General features: G+C 43.2%; 2 protein-coding genes across 9 annotated transcripts in view; one reads left to right on the forward strand and one right to left on the reverse strand.

Moving 5' to 3' along the window:
- TTC1 (tetratricopeptide repeat domain 1) overlaps positions 1-10,133 on the forward strand; it is a 48,663-nt gene extending 38,530 nt beyond the window's left edge. For 2 of the 3 annotated variants that reach the window (XM_065919026.1, XM_065919028.1), the window contains exons 7-8: positions 2,062-2,116; positions 9,914-10,133. In XM_065919026.1, coding sequence (XP_065775098.1) covers positions 2,062-2,116; positions 9,914-10,125 — 267 coding nt within the window. In that variant the 3' untranslated portion in view covers positions 10,126-10,133. Of the gene's footprint in view, positions 1-2,061; positions 2,117-9,511 lie in introns of all 3 variants that reach the window. The other variant, XM_065919029.1, reaches the window with a different exon arrangement.
- Positions 8,235-21,338, reverse strand: part of PWWP2A (PWWP domain containing 2A) — a 39,483-nt gene continuing 26,379 nt past the window's right edge. Inside the window, exons 3-4 of one of the 6 annotated variants that reach the window (XM_065919021.1) lie at positions 15,547-15,621; positions 8,235-8,680 (exon numbers count right to left, since the gene is read on the reverse strand). In XM_065919021.1, coding sequence (XP_065775093.1) covers positions 8,568-8,680; positions 15,547-15,621 — 188 coding nt within the window. In that variant the 3' untranslated portion in view covers positions 8,235-8,567. Of the gene's footprint in view, positions 8,681-10,995; positions 13,701-15,546; positions 15,622-15,962; positions 18,305-20,707; positions 20,824-21,338 lie in introns of those variants that run through there. The other 5 variants (XM_065919022.1, XR_010660941.1, XM_065919025.1 and 2 more) reach the window with 5 other exon arrangements.

The following is a 21,338-nucleotide window of genomic DNA, read 5'->3' on the forward strand; positions in this document are numbered from 1 at the left end:
AAGTGAGCCTTAATATTATAGATAATAAATTTGTGGCTTTCTTTTTGTTACTCAGTCACCAAGTTTCTACTTATCATCATATGTGCAGAGCTTTTCCAGTTGAATATATTCTAATCTTTTTATCCTTCTTAAAATGGCTCTAGTTTTGTCCTCGTCACTAAAAATCCTTTTGCTTCTAAATGTCATATTTTTATGTCAGTAGTAAATTAAAACTAAATATTACTTGTTTTCCTCTTTTTAAAAATAACTGTATATCTGTGCTTTTACCTTTAGCACCACTCTATCGCCAATGCAGAGAGTCATGTATACTCTTAAGAATTTGCTACAAAATTGGATGTGTGTCTCATTGCCCCAAAATAATAGGTGTTCAAATAAGTTCAACTGACACTGGCTTTAACTAAACAGATTTCTTCATTGCCAGACTTTTCAGAGGGCATTAGGATGAGGAGGTCTGTCCTGAACCCAGTATGTAGCAGAGATGGCAGGAGCCAGAGAGCTACAGGCATCTTTTATTTAGCCAGACTTTTGGGTTTTGTTTTTTTAGTTGAGGCTACTTGCCAACATTTAAAAATGGAAAGAATTTTTAAATGGATAAAATTAAGTGGATAAAAATCTAAGTCGGGCTCCTCTTGAAAATTGGAAAATGTGGACATGCTGGCTTCTTCTTGAACTCGCACATGCTGGCAGGGGGCGGGAGTGCTCCGATTACATGGCTGAGCACACCAGTGCTGTTGCCTTATACCCAGTCCATTACTTATTTATGTTTCCTGTCAGTCCCCGGAGGGCACCTGAACCCCTACTCCACAGGATCTCCCATTTAGGTCACGGGACTGTTATTCCACCAAGCAGACCTGAAAAATGTTGACTCATCTCCCTGCATTAATATCAATATCTTAGGTCATTTGGGTTTTATTTTGCTTTGTTTTTATACCCTCTTGAGGTGAGTTCCTTTAGCCACAACAGGTCTTTTATTTACCTAGAAATGGAGTAATCGGAGAAAGGTGCATTTGGGTAATTAAAATATATATGCAATTTGAAAGCAATTTTAATCCTTTATCTGACTTTTAATGTATCTCTTAATGGTGTTAGGATTAACTTAAATTGGACATGAGGAAAGGGAATAGAGTTCTTAAAATCTTGGCTAAATTCTTGGTGGCCTTTATCCTTGTCAAATTAGTGTTAAAAAGGGAGCCTTTTATTAAAGCTGGTTGTTACAGGCGTAAAGAATTTATTTTCTTGAATTATTACAACAGAGTTAATACTGGAATCACAGAGTGTGTGGAGGTAACTCCAGAGCTAAAAGTACCCAGAGAACGTCTGTGGCTCTCAGCTGGAGGGGATCTGGTCCTGGGGGACACTTGGCTAGGTGGGGGGTCACTGTGGCAGTGGGGAGGGTCCTGTTGGTGCCGCTAAAGGCCAGGGATGCTTTGACCACTCCATTGTGCACAGGACAGCCCCAGCAAGAAACCACCCAGTCCAAAATATCAGTAGTGCCGAGGTAGGAAAACCCTGAGCTGGATGATGGTTTTGGTATATCTGATATCGATCTGATGCTTTCTCAACAGTTAAGTTACATAAAGAAAGAACCTCAAGTTAAAAAATACAAGTGAGCAGAAAATATATATAAGTATCAGCCATTATCCCACCACCTGAGTATACCACTGTAAACATCTGATATGTATCCTTTCAGATGTTCTGTGTGTGCGTGTGCATGTGCGCGCGTGTGTGTGTGTGTGTGTGTGTATTTTTCACCAAATTTTTATTGAGGTCCTCCTGAGTCCACTCCAGTGATCCAGGAACTCTGCATAGCATTGAACCAGACAAAAGTGCCCCCACACCAAATTTTTATTGAGGTCCTCCTGAGTCCACTCCAGTGATCCAGGAACTCTGCATAGCATGCCCCCACAGAGAAATATTTGGGATTTTTCTATATTTAGTGGGATCATATATATGTGCTTTAACCTGATCTCATTTTCACACAAGGTTTTTAAAAATGTTTTTCAAGTTCAAAATAAAGCCAAAAGGTTTTCACAACCCTTGTTTTGGTGCTTTTTCCCTTAGAGATTACCTAAGCAAATTGAAGAACGTAATGAAAGGCTGAAAGAAGAGATGTTAGGTAAGTCTGCCTCCCTTACCTTCTCTTTGCCATAAATAGCTCAGAAGCTGGGGGATGCAGCCATCCGTCGTTTTATTCATTAGAGGAGAACTCAACAGTGGGAAACAGCTTTGAGACCCTTCTGTGGTTCAGTACCAGTATCATGGGGTACCAGCACCTTGGGGCTTATGAGTTCTTACTCAATTTTGACTCTAAAGGACCAATGTGGTTTAGAGTGGATATCAGCTTTTCAAAAACTAAACTTCCATTTCGCTTTTCTTTATTTTTTTGGTAAGTTTTCCTGCCTTCAAAATGCAAACATAATTAACTCCCAACCCTGGGGGTGCCACCAACCTCTCTTTCAGATCATCAATTTTATAAAAACAGTTGATTTTTGTTCATTGAGGAAACAACTTCAGGTTTTAAGTTCCTTAGGATGTAATCAGTATAAGCCAGTACCCTGTGAAAACCAAAGGGATTTTTGTTTTGAAAATAATATTCAGAGGCCCTTTAGCATTTGAGAAGACATGAGAGGGTAAGAATTAGCAGTAAATGGGAAAAGGGGAAAAAACTGTGTAGGTGGGGAGGGTCAGGGGAATTGGTTTCACTTGACCCATGTTTTAGTTAGTTCTTATATTGACCAAACTGTGTTTATGGTTGGGATTAGAGGGCTGTTCGTTGTAAACAGTCTGCTTGACCAAGAGGAATAAAGGTTCCTGGACAGAGACCTGCCCAGCACGGTATGCTTATAACCTGTGTGATAGCTGTCTATTTGTGACCCCCTGTACGTTTTCCTTATGAATAATCTATATCATGAATTGCAGTCGCATGGACCAGAAGCGACTTCACTTTTTTCTTTCTGTAGTTCCTTTTGGAGAAGGAAATGGCAACCCACTCCAGTGTTCTTGCCTGGAGAATCCCATGGTCAGAGGGGCGTGGTGGGGCTGTGGTCTGTGGGGTCACAAAGAGTCAGACGCAACTAACATGGACCAAAAGGAAAGATCACTTAAAATAAATTGAGCCTAGCCATTTATGGCCTTTAGGCATCAGTATCAGAGAATGAGACAAATTTCCCAAAAGATCACTCTGACAGAGAGTTGATTGAGGAGGAACTACTGACCCAGTAAATCCAAGCGTGGGCCCTGCTGGGTGGACTCAGACTCCAAGGAGAGCTGCTTCAGACTTGGGCAGATCTCTGGAGCCTTCCTCAGTTCTGCCAAAATTGGCTCTTTCCTGAATTTACATTTTTAATAAAATTTGACACCATTTTTGAACCGAAAAGTTATTTTGGAGGTACTTTTTCTTCAAAGAAGGAAGAAAAGAGGATTCCTCGCCTATTCACAATGATGATTTATTTTAGCAAAAAGGAAAAAGGTATTTGCATTTAGCTGAACTGGATCTCGTGCTGAAAGAGAAGACTTGGTGAATGACTGTAGTGGTCACTTAGGCACTGATCTCTGGGTCCATTTTTTTTAAATCACCATGAAACAATAAATGGATAGATATAAACTGAATCTTACTGCCATTGTCAGTTCCAGACGGAATTAAGTTCCATCTGTCCTTGTCACTCCGTTCTCATAAGCTGATGTTTCTTGTCTTGTGATTTTGGCATTTACTTATGTTATTCTTTCATGAACAACTTAAGTTGCTTGGTAAATAATATGTTAGTTTGTTGTTACACCTCAGTAGTCTGAATGACCGGACTCCTTTATTTTCTTCATGAATATGATGACAGTGAATAAAATACTGCCTCTTGTGTCATCTACCACAGGAGAGCCTTAAAGGGCGAGGTCCCTCTCAGCGTTGTGTGAGCCTCCTGGTGTGTCCCTGCCTCGCTACAGATGAACTCACTCTGATTCGTGCATTTTGAGGTCCTTGGAGGCTGGTCCCTCCAGATGCGCAGAGCCATGTCACTCACTTAGACGTCCTGTGCAGATGTTTTGCAGTGGTCTGCATGACTTTTAATTTGTTTAGTACTCTTGATTTTCTTTTCCTTTTCTCTCTGTAAATTGACTTCCTTTTTGTTGGAAACATACCCCCCTCCTTGAGGAAAAAAAAATTCTAATTGAAACTGAGTGGGTAGAACATACTTGCTCCTCTCTTCTTAGCCTGTCATTTGTAAATGTCATCCTTAGAACAGGAGTGGCCATTGGCCATAGTGCCACAGTCCTTGCCACAGAAGATGATCGTGCTGATGTTAGGTTAGAGGAAAGGGGTCAGTCACTGGAGTGTTTACTTGTTTGCCCTCTTCTCATTTTTGGGAAGACAGCCTCCCTGTTGTAGCCAGGGAACATAAGTTTTAAAAGGACTGCAGGGTATAGTCAGTGGTTTGATGAGGTTGGAAAGATGCCCTGGACAGAGCATCTAGCTTCTGTTCCACCCATTCTGGATGATCTGTCTTTCCACCTCAGCTGAGAATCTGTCCTGACCTGGAAAACCTAGAGCTGGACATAAAACTCATTGACTCCCTCAAAGGTCAAGAGCCATGGGCAAGGTGTTGCCCCAGTGATCCTGCCTTTCTTTCACTAACTTCCAGCTGCTCGGCACACACAGGGGCCTTGTTCGTCATCCAGTCCAGCATTCTACTTGTACCATTGCCTCCTTCCACCTTCTTGGAACATGTTACCAGTCCCCTGAGTCCTGAAGTTACTCAGGTGTTTGCTCCTGGCCACTAGCATCCTAATGAGTGTGCATTTGTGAACTAAGAACACCACCTTGTATGATCCATGTTAAAAAGTGAGATTTGGAGCTGGAGGTAACTTGTTCATGTCATTGTAAGGGTTCTTTTGACTATCCTGTGCATTAAGGGCTTCTGTGCAAGTGATTCAGGGTCCTAGAATTGGGTTGCTGCCTCACTTGTTACTGTCCCTGAAAGTTGCTGGAGCCATCCATGTGGGTGTGGAAATCCAGGCTCCTTTCCCACATTTCTCTTCCTGCTGCACTCTCTAGTACTTACCTCAGACTGTGCATTTGCCATGCGGTGTGATCTGGCCACCAGAGAATCTCAGCCAGTTCCACGTTGCTGTTGCACCCCCTCAGTAGGGAATGCCGGTTTTAGGTTTTCAATGCCCTCCCTGCCTTTTGCCTCATTTCCTGGTTGCTATTCCCATAGCTCCTCCTCTCGGGAGAATCACTCCTGCTGTTTTGATAGTTACTTCTTGGTAAGGCTTCTTTGAGCTTCCACTTTCACTCAGGAGCTAATATATAAGCATTTGAATTGGGTGTAAATTTTATTTTCTGTATTCTGTGCTGTCTCTTAATTTGCCTTTTGCTCAGAGGAAATTAGGAGTCACCTGCACAGCTTAGTTTCACGCCTCAGAAGAGGAAATGCAGTGTCAGGATTCACTTGTGTGCAGTCTGGTTCTCCTAATAAAGGATCTATTCTACGAGGCCCAGACCTCAGTGATCTGGAGGAGGTGAAAACAAATGGTCTTCCTGCCTCTCCTGACAGTAAGCTGACCACTGCACAGTCACTATCTCCAAAGAGAAGTGATGTATAACAAGTCAGTTGGTTTATTATAATACAGTGTTGCTTGAAGACACAGAAATTTAATATTTATTAGAACTGGATCCACTGCCAAGCCTTGATCTCTAGTCATAAGTGTTCTTGTCTGAGCCCAAGCACTGTTGGACTCTTGTCTTTGCCATGGGATCTCATCTGAGAGACGAGATCCTTACAGTTAAGGACATGTGGACGCGTTCAGGCTGAGTGGTGGTACCAGGTTTGCTACAAGTGGAAAGAAGGGAGCCAGATTGATTACTGCCCAGATAAGGGGCGGGTGAAATCTGGCAGCCGGTGGAGAGTGTGGGAGATGGGCCAGATGGTCCTGTCTGGGGTCTGGAGAAACTGCTTGAGTCTCTGAGAGTCCAGCCTGACTGAGCAGCAGCAGGAAGTCTGTGCGCATGTGACTGTGCACAGTCGAAAGCTTGCTCTCGCTGAAGGTGCTTCTCTACCACCATCGTAAACAGTAAGGGTGAATTGTGCAGACATCACAACTTGGTTCTGCCTTAATGTTGGGCTCTTATTTCCTTGTGTCCCCATTGGTCCTACGCTGATTTTAGAGCATCGTCAAATTGAACTGTAGTTGATTTACAAGGTGACTCAGCAGAGGAGAAAAAAAAAAAAATACCTGCAGTGCAGAAGAGGCAGGTTCCATCCCTAGGTTGGGAAGATTCCCTGGAGAAGGAAATGGCAACTCACTCCAGTCAGTATTCTTGCCTGGAGAATTCCACGGACGGCAGGGACTGGCAGGCTCTAGTCCATGGGGTCGCGGAGAGTCAGACATGACTCGACAACTAAACCATCACCGCTGTTGTGTTAGTTTCAGGTGTACTGCATAGTGACTTGGTATTTTTGCAGATTATACACCATTTGAAGTTTTTACAAGATAATGGGTATAATTCCCAGTGTCTCTTTCTGCTTATCTGTCTTATATGTAGTAGTTTGTGTCTGTTATTTCCATACCCCTAATTTCAGAGCTTCTTTACCCAATAGCATAGACGTCAGCTGTTTGTTCAGTGAATAAATGGCCTCTTCCCTATAATGTTGCACTAGCTCTCTGTCAGAACCACCTGCAGACTCTTCTTAGGGTTTATTCTTCATTGTGCCCCATAGCATTATTAACACTGAAGGCTGTTCTCCAACTATCAGTGGCCTTGGCCGCACCCTCCCACCTTCCTTTCAGTCCTGTGGACTTGCTGCTCTCCCTTGCCCACCTGTCTCCATCCATTTTTGCCTGCACTGCCTAGTCCCTCTGTCTCAGACCATTGCAGTCCTGCCTGTCTTTGGTGACTGAAATGCAGCTTCACATACACAGCTCTGCCAGGTCTCCCTCCTTCCTGCCCAAGTGGGAGGGGATCATCTGCTTACTGACTCTCGTAGCATCTTGCAGCTTGACTCCATGTGAACTGGCTTGTGTGTGTGTGTGCTTTGCCATCAGACCTAAGCTTATTTTGGTGTAAAGACGGTGTCATGTATCTTTGCATCCCCCGCTGCACATACGTACTTGGTATATGTTGGTTAATTCAAGTCAGGTAACCTCAGGTCTTCTCTTATGTGGAGACTATTTAATCATGTGTTTTTATTACGTGTCTGGTACCTGCCAGGGACTTTATGTGCATTATCTATTTAGCAGGCAGACTTCCCACCTTTTGTTCTGCTGTTCTAGTGATAATAGTGAAGATGTTGTGGAATGTTATGAAGGCAGAGATACAAGAATAAAAGGAAAAGGTGATGCCACGTGTGTTAGGTTGGGACCTTGGAGAAACAGAAGCCAAGTTTGGATTAGAAATATGAGGGGTTTATTGGAGGGAGCACCTGCGAGGGAAAGTGAGCAGAGAGAGGGAACTGGACGTGACTCAGATCCCGTCAGGTCCCTGAGAGGAGCAGGGACCTGGGTCAGAGAAGTCCTGCCCTGCAGGTTCATCCTGGGGACGCTTCAGCAAAGCCACCGGGGAGCCCACACTGCCCTCTACGGTAAGGCTCGGTCACTGACTGAACAGCCGCGGGGCCTGTGACCTTGGCGTGGAGGCGCCCTGCGCCCAGAGAAGTGCGCACTCTGGCTGCCACTCTGGAATCAGCCAGGCCAAGGCCCCCAGCTCCTTGCGGTGCAGACGCTTCAGCCTGACAGGCAAAGCAAGGGCCAGTGTGCGGCCCCGCCCCGCTCTGTCTGCACTGGGAATACACGTGCCCTGGCTTCACTGCCACCTCCCAAGGCGCAGGGGCCTCCTCACCACCTTCAGAACCTGCTCCCATCCTTAAGAGCCTCTGCTCTCACCCCAGTCTGTCTGCCCGCTAGACTGTGAGCATCTCAGAAGTTACACCAGAGTAACTCGTACTCTTTAGATCCCAGTGCCTCCTGTAGTGGACCCCAGATAATACATGCATTTGCTGTGGAGATTGTTGTTCTGGCCATGGACGTGGCCCTGCAGTGATCCCTTCCCCCGGGTGGTGGCCCCAGGCTTGACTGACAGTCCAGAGCCTTGGGACAGGCACCTCCTTGCTTCACTCACTGTGTCAGAGGAGCCAAGGATTGTGCCAGCAGTGACATTTTATTGGGCTTCTTTAAATGTTTGGTTCCCTCCCTGTCCTCTTTCTTCAGTCCCAAGACAGACAAACTGCCAGAGTTCTGGCTGACTCACGCTGTCCCAGGGAGGCCCTGTCTTTCCTGGTTTCCTATTCACGCATCCTCCTGCCCCCGCCGGGGCCTCTCTGTGCCCTCCGGCGCGCAGGGACAAGGCCTGTGCGATGACCCTTCCTCCATCAGCAGCACCGAGTACGTGTGTTCCGGGTTGGGGAAGCCTGTCTGGAGAGTGGTCAGTCTGGGTCTCTGTGAATATGGTGAGATTTTCTGGGGGCTAAATCTCAGACTGAGTCCAAAGTTCTCTCCAAGAGTTCCCAGGAAAGGCCTTGGCATTTAAAGGCATGCATCTTTAAGTTCTTTACCTGGGATTTATTTCAGAGTGGGAGATCTCAGAGCAATAGAGCTGCCAACGAGGGCAGCAAGGTCAGAAGGAGCCTGTCCCTCTGATGAGCAGGAGTTTCTTGCTCTTTTACCCTCTTCCTCCTCTCCACTGGAAGCAGACCTGCAAGAAAAATAAGAACAGTTTAGAAATGATTGAAATACATATTCACCCATCCTAGCCAAGATTTTCCAAAACACCCTAGTTTCGAATATTCTATCCTGTTGCCCCATAAATCCCAGTCTCCCAAATGTCCTGGAAACTCCAGCTTTTGTATAAGCTCCATGTCCCCCTTACATGGAGAATCAACATAAAAATCCATGGTTATGCTGTGTGTGTTCATTTAACTTTATGACATGAACTCACCTGGTGATTGACAAAGCCCGAAATCCGGGGAGGGAAACTAGGCTGTTGAGGTTGATGGAACTGTGCAGGAGAACAAGATCTCCCGTTTCCCCAGAAATGATGAGTTTGGTTTGGAAGCGGAGACTTGACTTGGAAAAGCAGGAGGCTCTTGAGTTTCGACCCAGGTTCTGTAGAAATCTGCTGAGTGGAATTAGATTCAGCAAGTGGCTCTGCTGTTTCATGGAGAACAGACTTGGAGGCGCCTGGGCCCTCCCCACCAGGCTTGGCCTTCAGTTCCCGGAGCAGTAGTTCATCACTCAGCCCAGAGAGCCTGTCCCCTGGGGGTTCTGGCCAGCGTGGCCAAGAAGCTGTGCTGTCCCCGCGGGGCCCTTGTGCTCATCTGTGCAAGCGATGGCTCAGGTGGATGGCACTGAAATGACTGCTCTGCTGTTGGTACACTGGGGGCTGAGGGTTTCATAATTTTAAAAGCAGGAGTTTCTTTAACTGCAGAGGGATACTCTGTTTTGTAGTCAGATAGGAAGGCAGTTGGAATCTCCTGCTTCTGCCAACTCCCTGTTTTTACTGGACTTTTTTGCTTTTACGTTGCAGGTAAACTAAAAGATCTTGGGAACTTGGTTCTCCGGCCTTTTGGACTCTCCACAGAGAATTTCCAGATCAAACAGGATTCTTCTACTGGCTCCTACTCCATCAATTTTGTTCAAAATCCAAATAACAACAGATAACAAAGATAATAATAGCTTTTATAGCTGGCTTGGAAGTTGTGTGCTGCTTGTATTAGCAAGGGGAAAGGCCCTGCCAGTGTTTTAACTTCTAAAAGCATCTGATCTCAGAGACAGGCCGTCTCGTAGAGCCCAGTGCTCCCTTCTCTCCCTTGTTTTATGATCAGGGTGAAATGCATTTCCTGATACAGTGAGCCTCATTTGATTTCCATTTTACGGTGGTGTCTGTGCTGCTGTTGCACTGGTTCTGGCTGTCCTTTGTTTTGTCCAGGAGAAAGCCTGCTTATCGAGACTCACCTCCCTGAGCTCCACAAACACAAACCCAGCTGTAGTTTCCTGGGCCAAGCAAACCTGCCAGGCAGAGACTACCCAGCCACGCGTGATGGGGTCCCTGCCTGCTGTCCCCTCACCCCGATCGCACACACTGCCCTGCGTGGGCTCCAGCATCTCCTGGTTTCCTCTGGTAATAAATGCTTTCTGTGACAGTCTGAGCTGGGTTGTGAATTTTGTCCCCAAAATGAGATCTAGAGCAGAAGGTGTCCCGGCTGTAGGAGGCGGTGTTGATTTCTAGCAGTTACTGGAGTCCAGTCCTCCCAGAGCCTTAACTGCCACCTTGAAGACAATATGGAGGAGCTGAGCATCCACCATGTACTAAGATTTAGAAACCTCACCTCACAAGCTGTCTCGGGCCTCTCCAGGTTTGTGCAGATGCTTATGAAATCAGTGTTTTTGACCAAGTACCAGTCTTAGTGATTTCAACTTAAAACAACTTTGTTTAGGAATGCTGGTATGTGAATCCCAGAACAAAACTGTATTCTTTTAGACTCCATGAACCCAGAAGTTTCAAAGGTAGTTTTTTCTAATCCTCAATGCTGGTGAAAAGCTTTTTGATTGTTATGATTTAAGTGTTAAAGGCAGTGACATTCAGGTTTCATGTTAGAAATGAAGTACATGTATAATTCTGTTAAGTGACATGCTGGAGGCCTGCTCCCAGTGTTAAGAATTGTGCTGTTCTTTTGATCAGTTCCTCAAAGCCTCTTAGCATGTGTTGTTAGGCAGTGGAGTGATCTGCTGTATCCACACTCTGTGGTTTGCTAAGCCTCTCCCAGATTTTTTGGCAGGGACAGCATAGGAGATCTTGGCTCCCCAACCAGAGATTGAACCCATACCCCCTGCAGAAGCACTGGACCCCCAGGGAAGTCCTTTCTCCTAGATGGAAATGAAATTCTTCATGCAGTTTATAAGGGGGGAGGGGAGAAGGAAAAAGAATGTGGTTAATTTTGCTTTGCTGTCTTTATGATAAATCTGGCATCTAATTTTTCCCAGAAGGTGTGAAATCACACAAGTAGCACAGAAATCTTGGCTGAAAGCTGCCTGGTCCAGCCGGCGGTGCTGCACACTCCCTGCGCGACAGCGCCCTGCTGGCCCAGCACTCCACCGACCTCTGATCTCAGCACTACTCCACACTCAGAACAGTGTAAGGAGGGGACTTCCCCGGCAGTCCTGTGGTTAAGACTCCATGCTTCCACTGCAAGGGGCATGGGTTCAGTCCCTGATTAGGAAACGAACGTCCCACGTGCCACACCGTGCTGCCAAAAAAATAAAGCAAAAAAAAAAAATTTAAACAGCACTTTGATTTATGTGGACTAATCTCTTGATATTTATCAATATTTATATAGAAATTAAAATATAAATTTTAAAAATATTCCTTTAAAATAACAAAATTTATTTTTTTGTTAATAAGTTATTTCATAACCACTATGAAAAGTTTTGACCTCATGGACCCTGAAAGGGTCCCAGGAACCCTTGGGGAGCCTTGGACCACCTTGAAAGTCATTTTGTCAGATTATGGTGGCCTGTGTTTACCTCGTGTTATAGGATGTATGATTTATAAGTCTGTGATGGTTTTGTCACCCCACAAAAAAGGTATACCAGAATAGACTGCTGAGGTAATCCACGCTGTGACATTTATTTTTATGCCAGTGACATTGCAGTGGATCACAAAAATTTTGGATCTCCTCCTAGAATTTCCTTGAAGACTCAAACATTTTTAAAAGTATTACTTATTCCCTATCTGCTTCCATGAGTAGACCGTGAGCTTCTGGAAGGTAAGGGCAATATTTATCTTCTTAATAGCACCTACTGCTTTACTAGAAACTTCGTAAACTGTTGTTAAAGAACATTCCACAAGAAGTCTCAGCGTGAACAATCATTCTATCCAAACGTCTCTAGATTCTGTGGCCTTTCTTTCTTTAGTACCTGTGTTGGTTGGTTGGTTTTTTGCAGCTTAAAAAGACACTTGTAAAGGAGTCCCTTAAAGCTGGTTGAGCCCATGTTGTGCAGCCACGTAGAATATCCTCAGATGGTGATCATTCACCCTGGCCTGTAAACATAACGCCTCCTGATTTTTATATTTTCATTTCTGCATCTTGGATATTTACAAGTATTTGCCTTGAGACTCTCAGAAATCCCCAGCTTGTCCTCTGGTTTCATGCTCCCCTCCATCTTCCAGGTCACCTTATGTTCTCTATTTGTGTGTCCATACTGTCTTAGCCACCTCCTGGTTCTCAGGTGAGCAGTTTTTTCATTCATGGGAGCCTCTGCAGTAGGCTTACCCAGGGCATGGCTCTGTTACAGTCACACTTGGGTGGTAGTTTTTCTGTGCAGAGTATACTGTGGATTTAGTTCATTTTGCACACATCATGGATCTGAAGTATGGGTAAATCCTGTTCTTAAAATCCAAACTTTTTCTAAGAACTCCTTTTCTACATCTCCCTTCTATCACAAGCACTGCACCTGGGTTTTTTCCCTATCCTTTTGCTCCTTGTGTGACCCACTGCCCAGATACCATAACTTAAGTTATCGTGCTTACTGGACTAGAGAATGTTACGGCATGCTGATACACTGAGGCAGGGAGTGGCCGAGTCTGCTAGGTTATGACCTGAACGTTGCGGCACTGGGCCTGTGTTTGAGCTGCAGTAAGATGACGAGACCTCGCACACTGGCCCTCCAGAGTTTCTCAGGTAGAGTCACAGGTGTGAGTGTTTGTTTAGTCCTCCAGCACCTGGTGTAGTTGAAGACAGAGAACTGCTTGAGGAAATGTGGCTGGGCCTGGTGATTATTTCTGGTGCTCCTTGATCTCTGTGCTGGTGTCCGAGCCTGTTGCTGCGTTTCTCACAGCTCTCAATCCAGACTGCTTTAGGAAGAGGCACAGGGACTTGATGGAGGCGTGTTACTGTCAGGTTGGACTGGCGTGGAATGGGGAGCTGGCAGTGGTGGTTAAATCTAAGCCCGATTAGAAGGTGTATTCAGAAGGTTATCTGTTCCCAAGAGCTAATGAGCAGACCTGCAAATTGCCTTACAACCAGTTTAGCAAAACTTGGAATGTCAAAGGGGAAGGCTATGATAGGAGGCCAAGGAAGATGGAAAGAAGTTAATGGCTGCTTTAATCTTGAGAAGGATCTTTAAAGGACAGGACTCAGTAACCTTTCAAGACCAGACTGTAAATCTGAGACACCACACTGGACTGGAGCCGTCAGCAGCTTAAACTCACTTCCTCGTCAGCTCTGTGCGCTCCCCTGTGGGGAAGGAGGGCCCGTGGCTGCGAGAGGTGGTCTCGCTGAGCCTGCAGCCCCGAGGTCACTGCCAGCCCACAGTCCTGTCCATGTTGCTCTCTGATCACTTCCGCCTTTGACCATGCCTTACTTCTTAAGCCACTGAAATCTTCCTCTAATCCTCCTATGGGTGTATACTGTGTACCTGATAACACATTCCCACACCCTAGGAAAAATCTCCTGGAAGCAATTTCAGTGAGATGGTTCCTCATCCTTTGCAGCCTACCCCTCTCTGCACTTCAGTAATAAGCAGCTTAGTCCTTCTATCATTTGGATTTCCTTTAGAAAAGGAAGCATTGATATGTGAACATTCCACCAGAAGTGGCTGGAAAGTCTCTTTCTTCAGGGAAGCTGCACGGCTAATGCGGAGAATGGCAGTTTCCAGTCACTCTGTTGTCTGGAGAGCAGCCTTGAGCTCACACTAGACTGAGTCCATTAGTACTCCTGAAAATGAGAAATGGGTTACTTGCTACCAGCCAGCCCATAGAGCATCAGAGTGACTGCTTAAGAACTTCCACAGGGCAATCAAGGAAACTAATGAGGTTAGTTTATGAAAACTAGTGAGGATGTCCTCGTATTTCAGAGTATCAAAAATTTCGGTCTTCCTGTGAGTCAGTAATTTTTTAAGGTAAAGATGGGTACATGGGCTTTATTTCTTATACTCGTCTGCCTTTACAGATGTTTGAAATATTCTAGGATTAAAAAAATACTCCATTTTCTTCTAATTTCTCAACCCTCTGAGGGCTGCAAGCTAGGAATAAACTCAGAATTTCTATCGGCCAGACTAGAATTAGACTCCCTACAGCTTCCTTTCACATTCCCGCCTTAGCTAAAGCATGGCATAGCCTGTCACCCCACTGCCAGGGAGGCCCACAGCTAATAATCTGTGGTTCAGATCGGGTCCCAGCTGCTAGTTCTACCTTGCTAAAAAAAAAAAAAATACAGCCTACCCAGATGGCAACCCCAAGTCAGGCACTGGGGCTCCTCCAGACATGCATTGATTGACAGATGTGAAGGGAATCAACCCAGATGCTCTTCAGGAAGCCTTTAGTTCCAGGTGTGAGGAGCCAGATCTGCAGACAGTGGAACCTCCTAGTAACCAGGTGGAGTGCTGTGCCAGCGGAGGTCCGCATCTGCCACCCCACCCCGTCACACCAGGCATACAGTGCCCTCCAAGTCAGAAATCAGCAAGCACGAACGTCGTCAAGCAAACTAAAGATGGGGAGGCGGCCAGGGTTGCGAAGCAAGGGAATAGTGTGAGATGGGAAAGTGGTACTTGGTCTCAAGGACCTAGGACTGTTGTGTAGGGGTAGTCTGACTGTCCAGAATAGATATGCTATCTGCAGCGCTACCTCAGGGAGTTAGCTGGGAGACAAAGTCTTATTTCCAAGAGCTGTGTGACTGACTGGATTCTCAGGGCTTCAGAGGCCATGAGGCAGCTTTTCCAGCTGCTCCCTTTCTCCTGGCCTGAAAGCAGCTCTGTGAAGCAGGTTCTGTAAAGTCACTTTGTGTCTCACTGAAGCCCCTGGCCATGCTTTCCTAGGGCAGGGACACATCAGGTTCCTCTTTACCTCAGGGCACTGCCCATTGCCGAATCCGTTTGCCTCCATTAGATTACAGGTGTGGGCGGTCTGCTCAGTATCCACAGGCGTGAGGCACAGGCAGAATTCACAAAAGTAAGAGTATTGCCTGAGTGAACTATTCTATAGAGTTCCCTGATGTCACCTGTGCTTTTGGCCTTGACTGAATAGGAACTTGAGCTAGTTGAGTAAGACACCTATTTTCCATACCTCATCTTGGCCAGTGTGGCCACTAAGTGATTCTTCTGTCAATAAGGTAACTGATAGAACTAAGATTAAAATCCATGTCTCTACTGAGTAAAGCAGGTTATTCAGATAGAAGCATCATCCTAATATCACCCACCCACTTTGCCTCCTGTATGTGAGGTTGCTTCTAAAACCGTGCTCCACATGCAATGAACAGCTAATCCTAGAAGTATTAACTCTTTAGGACAATGACCTAGCTACTGGTTTAGCCAGCTCTTTTCTTCCTCTGGCACAGAATGCCTGAGTTGTATTTTTTCATCTCAAGGTCATCACCCTTTGATATCAAAGCAAAGGCCATGAAACTTCTTTGTGAATAAGCCAAGATTTGGCAGGGTGCTGTTCACCAGAGAAAAGTATGCTTAAGAAACATCTACAGTATACTCTCTTCAAAGCACTGAGGGAAGAATCATTACTTGAAAGAGTAGAAATGAGCTGTCACGTATAAAAGCAAGAAAACGGCTTACTTTTATGTGCAGTGACATGCCAGCATTCCCAGGGAGACACTCCAGTGGCTTCCTTCTTACACTCATTTAGGTAAACTGAAATGGGAGAATGTTTGCAGTTAAAGACTCTGTGTATATACTCTGGAATAACAGGCAGCCTTCTAAAGGATTGCTTTACTTAAATGAAAAAACAAAACAGAATTTACCTGACTTTAGTTTCTGGATCAGCCTTAAAAAATCACAGCTGTCTGGTAGGTGTCCAGAGGCTAATTTCTCCTAACAACTGAGTGTTTCTGGTCAAATACTTGACCTCAGATTGGAGGTACTCGGCTTTTAAAGAAGCAACCATTTATCCATAAGAGTAAAACTACTTGAATTAAGATAAACCCAACAGTAGGTGTTTAGTTACATCCAGCTCTGAATGGTAGATTATTTGTTTCTATCAGAAAACAGTAATGTTTGTGCACAAGTTCCTTATTAAGCTAGTTTCCCTTCCTCTATCCTTGGTCATAAAGACATCCCATAAAATCTCCCAGTGATTAAAACTATAGGTTGTTCTCCTAAGGAAGCAGTGCTACTTAAAAACAGCTTCCTAGAGAACAAGTGGTTGAATCTTAACAGTTTAAAAATAATCTTTAAACCTAACTCCTAAGTAGTAAACAAATAGTTTTTAAATAACTAAATTTTAAAAAAATCAAGACTTTATTGAATATATGTTACACAACATTCTTTAACATTTAGGTCTCAGCATAGTTTAGATGAGAAACAATTGTTGTCATTCAAGTCTACAAAATGAAATAGGCTTGTGAAGATTTGAAATACAGATGAAGGTAGCATGAAGCAAAGCTTAAATATTAAGCAACTAAAGCAATGAAGGTGAAGAAGCAAACATGGTATGTCTAGATTTTAAATACCACCAAGTTTCATTTTTTAAAAAATGAAAGTCTGGTTTATAACAAACACCACTGAGAATTGCCATAAAAAATATTTAGATAAAACCTGATCTCTCCCAGTTCTTTTTGCCTTTATGTTACTTCCTCATCATTTCCATCACTCTGCAATTAGAAGTTTTGATTATGCAAAATCTGCTATGATCTGGGAGTTATCAGGTTCTTGAAGTGAGCCTGAAGTGGTACTGCTGGGTTATGGATCTGAAAGAACAAGAGGGACCCCAGCCTAAGCTCTGGGCCAGAGCAGGGCGCCACTTGCGTTTAGAGCTCCCTGCTGCTGCAGTTCCTGAGCTGACTCTTTCAGACTTGATCAAATGTACAGTGACTTCATGATAAAAAATTTTCCATAAAGACAATCTTAGAATGGAATCAAAACTTTTAGTTACAGCGTAATTAGGGTTGGCATTAAACTCGCTAGAAGCAAGACTGCCTACCTTTTCTAGAGTTGTAAAACAGATCCTAGCTGATATAGTAAATGTTCTAAAACTTACCCAGAACTTTGTTAATCCTGAGTGTGGGGTTAATAAGTAATTCCAAACACATATAGTAAGATTATGCAGAGTTTGAGCATTGAAGCCAAATGCTCAGTTATCATTTATGTTGCTTCAAATGAATTTTGTATTTTTATTTTTGGCATTTTTTTCCTTTTGTATTAAGTAATCACTATGGATTATCTTTCTGGTTTAAAAAATAAATCAGTATTGCCACTAAAAAACTTCAGGTATATTATTAAAAGTACGGCACCATCAAATATAAAATGCCTTAAAAATGTAGTACTAACAAATTCATCTGGTTTTCTCAATGTTTTCTCCATTCATTAAAAATGAAAAAGGTTTTTTATAATGTGTAATTTTCATAGATAAAACATTATGGTCTCTGTGAATAAGAATTCATACTTTATGCATGAAAACTTCACTGTCTTTATGGTTCCTGCTGCTTGTTCCCCAGGATCAAGTCCCATCGGACAGCTCTGAGGAATTCTTGCACTTAGAAAGAGGGGCTCTCTGTGGAGAGAAGTCAATATCAAAATTCAGATATTACCACCTTTTGTGAACTTGATAAAATCAGTAAGGACAGGGAGGATAAGGACTTTCCAGCTCAGCAGGATTAAGAACTAGTTCCTAGAGAGTATGTTTTCACTCCAAGATTGACAGCCTATCCACTTGGAGTCAGAATTTGAAAGGTAAGAATGTAGTTATGAAAATGTGCAGAAAATATTAAATACTGGTGGCAAATAAATACATCTTAATATGTTCTAACAAGCAAATGTATATTTAAGATAATATAGTCCTGCTTCATTAAAGAAAAGATCCAAATTTTCTTGGTGGGGTATAGGGACACTTTACCATCCTTTTAGTAGGATGTTAGATAATCTTTTCTGAGCTGATTAACAGTAAACCTTGGAAAAATCAGTTTTAATACGAAAAATAATTCAGCATTTCTGTCATCATCCCGTGCCTTTTAGGCGTGTCCAAACTGTACTGAGAAGAACTTTACGTTCAAAAGAAGGTACTGTCAGTGATTCTTCACACATAGAATTCAAGAGTTCTTTGTGTATTTCACATCACTTTCCTCCTCATCTCATGCATAATTTATTGCAATAGTTTTTTTTTTAATAAAATATTCCCCTAATACCTTTTCTTCGGTTTAATATAGCACAATTTGCAAGTGCCTCTTTATAGACTGTTGGTTTTAACCACTGCCTGAACATTTACTTCTTAGTGCAGCTTTAAAAATCTGAGTCTCCAATTTCATTCAGTCCTGATGCTCTGGTGTTCTGTCATTGTGGTACAGGTCCATGAAACCAGCAGCCTGCTAATGTCTTTGTGCTGAAATATAGTAAAGAAAAGGAAGAAAACGTAGTTAAGCACAAGTTAATTATGATAAAAATGATGTCCTTGTTTTTTCAAGCCCTATATAGATTGTGGGATCACACCTGATTTTTTACTTAAAACCAATTTAATTTGACCAGTGTGCATTTTTTTGAGAAAACACCTTACTGCCACTGTAAACCAGCAGAAGCATTCCTATTCTTTCTAAAGTATATCTGGCCAAATTCCAACACAAATAAAATGGTTGTCACCTTCACATAGTCAGTTTGTACTTGAGTGTATTTTTCAGCACTTATTTGTGAATGTTTGCCTAATAAAAGGGGGATTTTAGCTTTGTTCTTTACACTGCCATTTCACAAGTAACAATGTAAGTCTGCAAGTCAGCTTTGCCCTGTGGACCATGAAACAGCAGCAGTCTTCCTCTAGCACAGACTACCTACAGGATTAAGAAGCAAATTTATATACAAAACCAGGTAAAAACTGCTGCCGATGACACTGTCTACACACATGTAAGAGTGAAACAGAGAGAGGGGTGGAGGATGCCTCCCCAGGATAGACACACAGCACATCCAAAGGCATCAGCAGTACTGTTTTGCAGCTAGAAGACAACTGGTTCCATCGACCATAGTGTCCTTGTTACACCAGCAGACCTGGTTATCAGCAGAGCCACTCTGCACTGTACCTCCAACAGAAAGCCCAACTCTGAACAGAATATTTATATAGGACGAGGCTTATCAAAATCACTACTAAGGAGCATGACCAGAAGGCCCAACATTACAACCTCGCTTTGATCTCAAGAAGTGGTACAATCCCATTGAAACCCTCTACAGTTGCCTTTCCAACCTGGAGGCCTAAGTACCAGTAAGGGTTTGAGTTCCAAAAGAGGTGATCTATGGAAAGAATGATGATTTTTGTCAAATGTATTTTTAAACCAAAGATATGGTATCTTCAGTGGAATAATAATAGACAAAGTGAAAAGGGAAAACCATCCCCCATCCTTCCCAGTATCTTACTTCCAAACATTGCAGAGTAGGTGTAGTTCTCATTTTTTGATAGCATTCTTGATCTTATGTAAACTTCCCAGTGCTGCCATGCTTCATTCACTTACTGGATCAAGGCTTATAAATTTCACAGGGCATTCTATCACATTTCTCCTCAAGCAATAGAAAGTTACTTCTAGCCATAAATATTGCACACATCAAAATAACAGTAGTCCATGCTTACTAAAGCAATGGAATCATTAACATGATTTTAAAATCTGACATTGAGCTAAGAAAAGTTCTTATTTTCTAAGACTATTACACTAATATGATAATACTAATAAATTTAGAGTCATGGAAATTTGGAAGTAAATATCCCCATTTTATAAACTGAAAGAGAAAAAAAGGTACAGAGCCAATTCTATATACAATTCTATTTCTGTTTATGACTTTCCCAATATTTGGCTTCAACCTTAGGCCTATTCCAGTTGGCAGGAAAGCCAAGAATGGAAGCTTACTACTCCTCCTATGGGAGATGAAGAAAACTGAAATTGCTATTCTCTCAAGGGGTCACCAGTACCTCAGACTCCTATATAATATATAGAGTCCAAGATATCCCAGCCACAATCTCAGATCCAAAATGTGCCATTCTGACCTGGTTTGCAAATTTCAGCTCATACACAATGATACAGCCCAATTAAAGTTCTTCACTAGCTTCAAACAGCAGAGTTAAGTAGCATTAATTCAAAGAAGCAAAAAAAAAAAAAAAAATCCTAAATTCAAAAGCAGCATGACGATAAAAATCCCTAAACCCTTCCTGCAGTACAAAAGCCCCAAAGAAGCTTTTTGTGCATTATTCAAGGAGGTTTTACTAAATGTGAAGAAACAGATTACAGCTGTACTTCAGCATTATCTTTTGCCACCATCTTGAATTTTGATTTGCCTTATGTAAATGACAATGGTTTTGAGGTTGCTTTAATTCACTAAGTATGTTCATATACAGATATATATTCTTACATATTAAGTAATGACTAAATAGTTAAAGTAATGAATATAAAAGACACAAAAGACCGAGAAAAGACAAGTCCGCTAATTGACGTTCTGTGGAGCCTCAGTCGCTACTTGACATAATTCTGCAACTGGCCACCCAGCCTCCCCCACCCTAGGAGGTAACTCCTCTCCATGAAGTGCTTTGAAGGCGGCTCTCCTTTCTTTTAACAAAACAAGTAATACTGACTGAAAGCCATTTTCACTCACAAAAACTATCACCAGTCTGAGGTACGCCCAGCTACCAAGGTCAATGAGAACAAAGGAAAAAGAACCAGTGCATTCTTTTATGTCTAGCCTAATCTACTTAGGGAATGGTAAGTGATGACATGATGCCCTCTTCACTTTGTGGCAGGGCTTAACACAGACAGACCTGCCCGTCTCACTGTTAACTTCAATGCTCCCAGTCTGAATCCACAGTGGTCTGTCACACTAAGGGAGCAGCAGGACTCGTCACTGTCTGATGTAATAGCTGCCATTTGTTGAGACCTATGGTAGAAAAAACCAAGTTAACAAAAATAGAGCATTTGAGTTCTTTTTCATCCAGTTACCAAAAAAATAGACTAAAATTCAGTTGAATTTTCTTAATGAATTTATTCTAGATAGCTTGCTGGCTTCACACAATGGGAAGCGCTGGTAGACTTGAGGTGTGTACACACAAGTCTTGGCCAGGAGAGGGCACTCTCCAGCCCAAGTCAGTTGAGCCACAAAATGCCTTAAGGCTCATGAAAATGTTGCCTGCCAAATTCTCCTGACAATTTTGTACTAGCCTAGTGGTGAAACAGTCCTGATTGTCTCAGTATTCAACAAAGGCCAAAGCTGTCATCCCTACCTGTATCATATCATTAACAAGCTCAGAGACTGCTTTGAAGACTCGCCAAAACTGCCTGAATCCCTTTCTCTATAACGCCAGTGGCACCTCGGTGTACCATTCAACAGCTGAACTTAACTGTGACGTCAAACCTGCTTGAAATAGGTTTGACGAGGTAAGCTTTCTCTGAGGC

The sequence above is a fragment of the Muntiacus reevesi genome, chromosome 1 (genome assembly GCF_963930625.1).
Source record: "Muntiacus reevesi chromosome 1, mMunRee1.1, whole genome shotgun sequence".
NCBI lineage: Eukaryota > Metazoa > Chordata > Mammalia > Artiodactyla > Cervidae > Muntiacus > Muntiacus reevesi.